The sequence below is a fragment of the Ascaphus truei genome, chromosome 1 (genome assembly GCF_040206685.1).
Source record: "Ascaphus truei isolate aAscTru1 chromosome 1, aAscTru1.hap1, whole genome shotgun sequence".
NCBI classification, from domain to species: Eukaryota; Metazoa; Chordata; class Amphibia; order Anura; family Ascaphidae; genus Ascaphus; species Ascaphus truei.
In genome coordinates, this window is record NC_134483.1 from 351,682,542 (window position 1) to 351,691,020 (window position 8,479).

General features: G+C 35.8%; 1 protein-coding gene across 2 annotated transcripts in view; it reads left to right on the top strand.

Annotated features, from left to right (window-relative positions):
- PPP3CA (protein phosphatase 3 catalytic subunit alpha) overlaps positions 1-7,823 on the top strand; it is a 299,989-nt gene extending 292,166 nt beyond the window's left edge. The window contains exons 13-14 of one of the 2 annotated variants that reach the window (XM_075609145.1): positions 1,086-1,115; positions 7,370-7,823. In XM_075609145.1, the coding sequence (XP_075465260.1) occupies positions 1,086-1,115; positions 7,370-7,566 (227 nt within the window). In that variant the 3' untranslated portion in view covers positions 7,567-7,823. The remainder of the gene's footprint in view (positions 1-1,085; positions 1,116-7,369) is intronic. The other variant, XM_075609155.1, reaches the window with a different exon arrangement.
- The last annotated feature ends 656 nt before the right edge of the window (positions 7,824-8,479 follow it).

The following is an 8,479-nucleotide window of genomic DNA, read 5'->3' on the forward strand; positions in this document are numbered from 1 at the left end:
TATGTATGGGGGTGGGCAGTTACATTAACATGTAATCTAACTTTCAGGTAACATGCTAGTAAATGAATGCATACTGTAGGTGCAACCACTGCAGGGAAGAAAAAAAGAGGTTCTCACCCCAGCTTAATAGACATGGGCTGGCCAACTTCAGTCCTCAAGGGCCACCAACAGGCTAGGTATTAGGGATATCCCTGTTTCAGCACAGGTGGTTCAGTCAGAATGACTGAGCCACTGATTGAGCCACCAGTGCTGAAACAGGAATATCCCTAATACCTGCCCTGGTTGTGGCCCTTGAGGACTGGAGTTGGCCACCCCTGTAATAGACCAATGGTCTGATTCAATATGCTCCAAAGTGGCTGATCACACCAACAATGGCTAAAACCTCCATTGACCTGAATGGCAGTTTTCTGAGTTTGGTCCCTTCAAAGATTATTGAATCAGAACCCAAGAGGGCTCATTTAAAAGTCGATGTAGTTATGACCTCTTTCAAGCTGTGCCGCGATTTTAAGCCCATTTAGTATAGATACAGGTACTGTAGGAATGCAAAGCGATCACCAACTCCCTTCTTTTCATCTCACATCATAAGATAATGTCTACACTTGGTTGGTCTTTAACATTCCCCCCCTGGTATGCTGATGCGTGGTTGCACCTTTTAATTAATGTCTTACTTTGTAGGTCATTCATACTGTAATATTTCAGTGGGTGTTAACAAAAATGGGGTTTCAACTGATTGAGCAAATAATAATGGGTCTGCTCCTTTGTATTATTACAAACTGTGTTGACTGGTCAGACCAGCATTCCTTGGATTCGTTTTTCCTGTGCGTGTTTACAGATAACCTCTTTTGACATAAGCAAAGCCATTTTAATAATCTGAATGATCTTGTTTTTATACATGTAACAGTTACCAGAAGGAAAAGCTGCAAAACAAAAATAGCCTATTTTATGTGTAGCATTTTAATGTGGTTTTCTGAGTAAGAATTCAGCATCAGTTCACCTGAACCTTTGCCACTCACTGACTTGTTCTTAGAGTTAAAATCCTCTGCTCATTTTTTCTCATACATTTTGCTACCCTTTCTTCTCTTTAGCTACTGTTGAGGCTATAGAGGCTGATGAAGGTAATTGGCAAGTCCCCTTTCTGTTGTATTTGCAGCAGATAAGGGCCCTGCTGGGTGTATTCATTTTGCTGTAGCTTGTACAAAGTGTGTGGGTGTTGGGCTAACAATTGTGGCTAAGTATTAACCAAATGTGTTTGCTTTAAAGGGGAAATGTAAACAAAAATTGACTTTTCTTATCGATTTTTAGTCATTTGTACTATTGCAATAAAATGTGTATTTCATCAAGAGAAGAGAGAACGGCAGGTGTTAAAATAGAATGCTCTGCCTTAAACGGTCTTCTCTGTGAAATCATTATCTAGACTTTTCAGCAGCCTTCCATAGAAAACCACACAATTACACAAGATACAGGCAATTCCCTTTCCCCTCACGGGCCTGAATTGGGCTATTACTCAGATTGCTGCCAAATCTCCATACAATAGCAAAGCACCAGACATTTGTTTTCTAGCTTTTATGTGGTGATACTTTATAGTGCAGCATTGATTACTCCACAAAATTACGTAGATCTTTATCAGGTGACCTTAGCATTATGTAAGCATTGTGTTATTTAAAAATAACACATTCAAACGTGTCCAAGAAGCAAAGCCATATATGAAACACCCTTACACTGCATTCAAAACATGTTTAACAGCAGATGTTGTTCCCCTTTAAAACAATGTTTTCAGTTGTATTTTGTTCTTGCACCGGGAAAATAACATTTACCGGAACTCCAAACTCCAGTCTTTTATTCATTAGTTTAATTTGGGATTCAATCTTAAAAGTGATCAATGGAAATGAGGGAACCCACAAGTAAGAAAAAATACAACTGCTTTCTAAATATCAGCACTTTGGGCTGTTATTTATGTTGGAATCATCTATTCCTATCAGCAAAATCTAATTTGCGGTGTGCATTGTTGTTACCAGTTTGACTGTTTTCTGTGATTCCTGTGATTCTGTGTTGTACTTAGTTTAATATTGATGTAAATTGCTAACACTTACTGGGCCTCATTTACTTAACGGCAGTAAGTCAGGTGGAAAACAACACGTTTAATGATGGACATTGGCAGTCTTTTCTCTAGTGTGCCACTGTAAATCCTCAGCTAGTAATAATGCCACAGTACTGTAGTGTTAAAATTTGGATTACGCTCGGACAGAATTACAAAACGTCCATATTGTTTCATTTAAGTATGATCTTCTATATGTAGCAAATGTAGTATATTAATATCAACTCTTTTTCATGTAATTCTTTGAGGCAATAATAATAATGTTGGAAGTACAGTATACCATTTTGTCCATTCTTAAGTACAAATGTTATTTGTATGAATGTTAAGTGGTTAAATAATAGTAAGACTTATGTTTGTGTTTTTTCTTCCTGGTAAGTAATTATATAAATATATTATAACATGCCTCAAAGTGTTACCGGGTAAGTTATGTTAGTATATTACACTTGTCATCAATAGTATGTGGCACACAGCCTAAAATTTGCCAGAATTACCCATACCACCTACTATAAGCATAAGGACATTTCATTGAAATAAAATTGGGTATTTTCTTGAGTATAGTTTATGGGCTTAGTGAATAGATCAACAACTCATTCATGCAGTACACCGCATAAATCGTGTGTTTTTTGCATTACCGCCATATAGTAAATTAGTCCCATTGTCTGACCTGCAACTTCAGCAGAACACATTTTTTAATCAGTGAGGCTTTTGTTTTCTAAAAAAAAATCCACACGACACATTCCAGGTGTCACCAGTCTTTCAGTTACCTCTGAAATCCCATTCATGGCATTGTCAAATGGATGACCAACCACAACTGATTTTTTACTTATTTCAATTTTTGTGTAGTTCTAGAATGGTTCAAAATACATTTTTGTATTACTTGGGCACTTTTCATAATCCATTTAATGTCTGAGGTTCCTGCAGTAACTTGCAAATCATTTTGATGTATGACCCCCAGCATTTAGCTGCTTATTATTAGGATATGTCATGTGGAGTATTGTTTTACAGTTTGTCAGATGTCAATAAGTAAAAAAACAAAAAACATGGTTGGTTGTCTTTTTCGCTTTTTTTATTCTTAAAATATGTCTTTAAATAAGAGGCAGTCTGAGGAGCTTTGCTTTGGCATTTTCTTTCCCTTTCTTTCATCCATTCCCCTTCCACGCTTCCTAACCTAATTAATTACCCGTGTGCTTTGAAGTGAACATGAGATGTATAAAACAATGCATTCATTCGTTGTATTTTTTTAATCGGGCATGAGTCGTCTGGAGAATTGTTCTCAGGAAGTTCATATCAAGTAGATAATGCCTGGTATATTTTAATAGAAGTGTTTGAATGAATCTCTCATTTTTGCTGTTGGTTTATTTTAAGTCTGTGTTTCTTAACCTTCTCCTCTGGGAATCCCAGCCAGGCCAGATTTTAAGGATAGCCAATGAAATGCATGTATCTTATACTGTATGTAAATGTGTGATTGGTTTATTATCCTCAAAACATGGGCTTGGTGGAGTTCCCTGAGAAGAGAGTTGAAAAATACTGGTATAGAAGAAGAAATGCAGTGAAGACTTAGTAAAAACAAATAATAATAAAATTGACAACATACCCCTTCATTCAAATCACCAACCAGGAGATATTTGCCAGTTCAATGGATGTCAGACATTTAACAATTACTGCTAGTCTGAAACTGGCAAACACTGGGACAGGGAATCTAGGTTAGATTACTGTACAGACATACCCCGCTTTAAGGACACTCCCTTTAAGTACACTCGCGATTAAGGACATATCGCCCAATAGTCAAGCGCCAGCTCACGCATGCGCCCGTCAGCACGTCCTGAACAGCAATACCGGCTCCCTACCTGTACGGAAGCTGTGCGCAAGCGGGGAGACTATAGAGCCTGTTACACATGCGTTATTTACATCAGTTATGCACGTATATGATGATTGCAGTACAGTACATGCATCAGTAAGTGGGAAAAGGTAGTGCTTCACTTTAAATACATTTTCGCTTTACATACATGCTCCGGTCCCATTGCGTACGTTAATGCGTGGTACGCCTGTATATGCTAAAATATGTAACTTAATATATACATATACAGAACCCCATTCTTCAATGTTATGTCTTTCATCACTTCAGTGGTCTATAATCACATTACACTTCCTATATTGTATAATTGCTAATGCACCACTGCCAAATTATGAGTTACCTTTATTTTCTGTGTTAATACTGTAGCGGACATAAACATATATAAACTATTCTGCTCTCCTATTACTTAAGGTGGTAAATATCAAGGTGCAACAGAGGGAAAAAAATTGTATAGTTACACAAATTGGTCCCAAAGGGATCAATAAAAAGACCATCCAAATGCATGCACTCTATGATCGTATTGAACTGATATGGTAAGTATACAGAAATTGCAATGGCTTCTATGGACATATCAGGGTCTTAATAAAAACAGAAATAATAACATTTTATGAACATCAATATATGTGACATTTTGATTTTATTCTAATAAAACAGTATTTAAAATCCCCGTAGAGGAGTGGTAATATTGTTTGTCTTTATTGCCAAGTGTATATAGGCATTTATTTGGTTTATTTGACCAAAATGGTAAAAATCCAATATTACTTTGACTGAATATCTCATGTGTTTCACTAAAGTCACTTGAAGAAAATATATATACAGTGCCATAAATTACTTTTTGGAGAATAATAATACTCCGCTGATGTCGAAGTAATATTGGATTTTTTACCATTTTGGTAAAATAAACCAAATAAATGCCTATATACACTTGGCAATAAAGACAAAACAATATTACCACTCCTCTACGGGATTTTAAATACTGTTTTTATTAGAATAAAATCACATTGTCACATATATTGATGTTAATAAAATTTTATTATTTTTGTTTTTATTAAGACCCTGATGTCTCCATAGAAGTCATTGTAATTTCTGTATACTTACCATATCAGTTCAATACGATCATAGAGTGCATGCATTTGGAGGGTCTTTAATACTGTAGCGCCAAAGAAAGGGGGAAAATGCCCCAAAGAAACCCCCAAATTAATGTGTTGCACACAATATGAAGAGATATGAGAAATGTGAATCGGAGTGTAAATTAATTTAATTAAATATGAGTCAAATATGTAAATCAATAGGCCCTGACAATGCAAGTGTCCAGATGTCTACTCCTTTAAGCCTGATGCCAATAGTGTAGTATGCTCCATATGTATTAAAAGAAAAGCAGAAACCAATTTCACTCAAGCAAAAGTAGTAAGATCGCTCATCAAATGGGACCGCATATTAGGTGCCTGAAAAAGAACTTGCTACTGTAGTAAGTATATATTAGAGGACCTTCCTTTTTTGGAGTAGATTTGATAAACCACCACTGCCAAAATATATGTAACAGATAAAACGTATAGCTTTCCCGGTGTTGATATTGTTTGTTAGTAGAATATGCTGCCTCAGATACATTAGTTACTTCAAATAATGTAACTGTATACGTTAATATTTAAGCTACTGCTGTAAGCAATCCATATCAATTTACCAAATACAATATGTAAACTAGTTATTTTTTTCCCATACAAGAGAGCACGATTTCAGATATCCATTATTCACAGGGGATGTGTTTTAATAACAGGACTTCTGTAGAAGTCAGTGCAAAATTAGGTTTTATATATTTGCGTGCTTGACATGCTTGCATTGCAATCTACATTGCGCTCTTTTTTTTAATGCCATTTTTGCCCTAGATATTTTTCTGACTTTTTTCAGTTTTGCCTTGTAACCATCATCTAAACAGTGTTATTTTGGTGGATTTACCAAACTTTTTTTTTCTTCCTAATTCGGGGTTGGCATCTGCTCCATCTATTGTTTTCTAAGACGTTTCTATTTATTTTCCTTAATGGATGATAGAATGTCATTTAAATATATCTATTCGTGCTTATGATGGCCTCTATCCCAGTTAAATGGTCTTCTGCCCCTTCTAACGTGCTCTATGTATATCTCAAGTTCTATATGATCTGTGTTCAGCACAGTGGCACACTAACTGGGGTTTTGACTGATACATTTTTAAAACACCTGAAGAGCTTTTAAGAAGTAGTGAAGACAAAGTAATAAAGTGTTAAAGAAGTAGTAGTGAAGGGAAATTAGAAATGAGAGAAGGATGGTAAATATATCTTCTTTAATAGCACTTAAAGCGCAGAGCTTAATGCTTTTCTGTTGCGTTAACCTGTTCAAACGATTTTTGTTCTACAGAATATTCTATCCTTTAAAATCAGATATTAAAATGATCCTCTGTTTTTGTTTAGTAGAAACAAAAACAAGAAATTGTGTCAATAAGAAGGATTGGGCAACTACCTGTGTGCAGAAATCAAACAACATAAAGCAAGTACTGTAGTTTTAAACATGGGGAGAGCCCAAAATATAGATGCAAGAACATTGTAACAAACAATCCACCATCATCTGAGAAAGCACAAGAACTAGTTTTACTTTGAAAGGGTTTTCATGTTTTTCATTTAAGGTTTTTCCCATCACAAATGCGTGATGCAACAGATGTATGTGTTGCCTTATACAGTGTTGTATGTTTAGTTATAGTATTCCAGATTACAGAATTTTTCCTTTTTTCTATTCTGCAATCTAGATACATAACCTGCAGCTTCTTTATTTTTTCAATGATTGGGCCACCATTTATATGTTGTGTTGACAAATAACAAGGAATTTTTCCTTTTTTTTTTTTTTTTAACTTTGATTTAGGTTACAGATTAGTGTAGTCACTAATTATTAAATATAAGCCTCCTATAGAATATTATCAGGACACCATTTTAAGTCTGCTTGGCCGCAATCAAAGTTGAAAACGTTGCTGTAGCATTAGACTTTGTCTTCTCATACAACACTGCAGGCAAATACAGTCCCTAAAATACAGCTGAATCCAAGTGTAAATTAGACAGCGAGGCAAAGTTGGGTAGTCACAAATTGTTTGAGAACGAAATTCAGAACCAACATTTCATTTTAATAATAAAATATGATACAACGAAAACAAAAACCAATATGAGCTGAACTCAAATGGATAGCCAAGTATTTTGTTTTATGTTGTTTGGCAGGCATTAAGTTTGTGTTAGCTTTTTCAACTGCTTCACCGAGTCACCAAAATGTATTTTCTCTTTCACTCTTCACATCGTTTGTTGTCTGCGTTTTCTTGATTGACTATTTTCTGCGATTTGCTTATTGTATTACGATATTTCTCTACTAACGGTCTTTGTTTTGCCTTCTTGACGTGTTCCATTTAGCAATCAAAGGATTTTCGCCGCAGCATAAGATCGCTAGCTTCGCCGAGGCCAAGGGCTTAGATCGCATTAACGAGAGGATGCCGCCCCGCCGGGATGCTATGCCTTCAGATGCCAACCTTAACTCCATCAACAAGGCTATTTCTTCAGAGACCAATGGCACTGACAGCAATGGCAGCAACAGCAGCAATATTCAGTGACCACTTACTGTTAATTTATTCATATTTTTGTAGCTGCAAGGCATGATGGAATTGCTGCACATCAGCAACTGGGTGTTCTTGACTTGGGCAAATGCTACTTACTCTTTGGGGTTGGTGTTGAAATAATTCAGTTTACAATGTCATCTAAAAAGAGATAGTGAAATCTATTTTAGTGGAGTCACTCGCCTCATCTGGACATGCCTATAATTGCTTGTAGAAAACAAATGTAATTAAAAAAAAACAAAACAAAAAAAAAACACTGCAAAGTTAGGAGAATGAACATATTTTCCAACTACATTGGGAACTTCTAGTTACATTACTGAACGGCCTTTTATTAGTTACTGGACAGTACATCCTTGTCTAATTTCTTACTAACTATTGTATGTTTACAGTTGCGTTACTAAACTACAAATAGACATTAAAACATTTTTAACTTAAATAAGGACTATTTATTGATAATGTTTTGCTACTCGTCAGACATTAGCTTAACCCTTTTGCTGCCAGAGAAGTTGGAGGGGGGAGGCGGGGGGAGAAACCCGGTTGCTGAGAGGGACTCTCCAGCAGCTAAAGGGTTAAGAGACAATTAAATTAGGCAGTCTTAACGCCGTGGGTGCTGGGTCATGGACGTCAACACATTACTTTGGTAAGTGTTGCAGTCGCCTGTAGCACAGAAGGGGATAAACAACAAAAAGAGTAAGAATGTTGAAAACTTGTTAAAGATGCCAAAAAAAAAGGAAAGTTTAATTTTGTACAGATTATGCTTACCTCAGGTTACTTTAGTGTGCTTGAATGCCCTTCTCACTATAGAACTCCTAGCTTACTTATTTGGCAGTGAATATCTTTTTCTTTAAGAAGCAAAACTGGAATAATGATAACCATTATATATATATTTTTTTTTTTTTTTTTTTTTTGC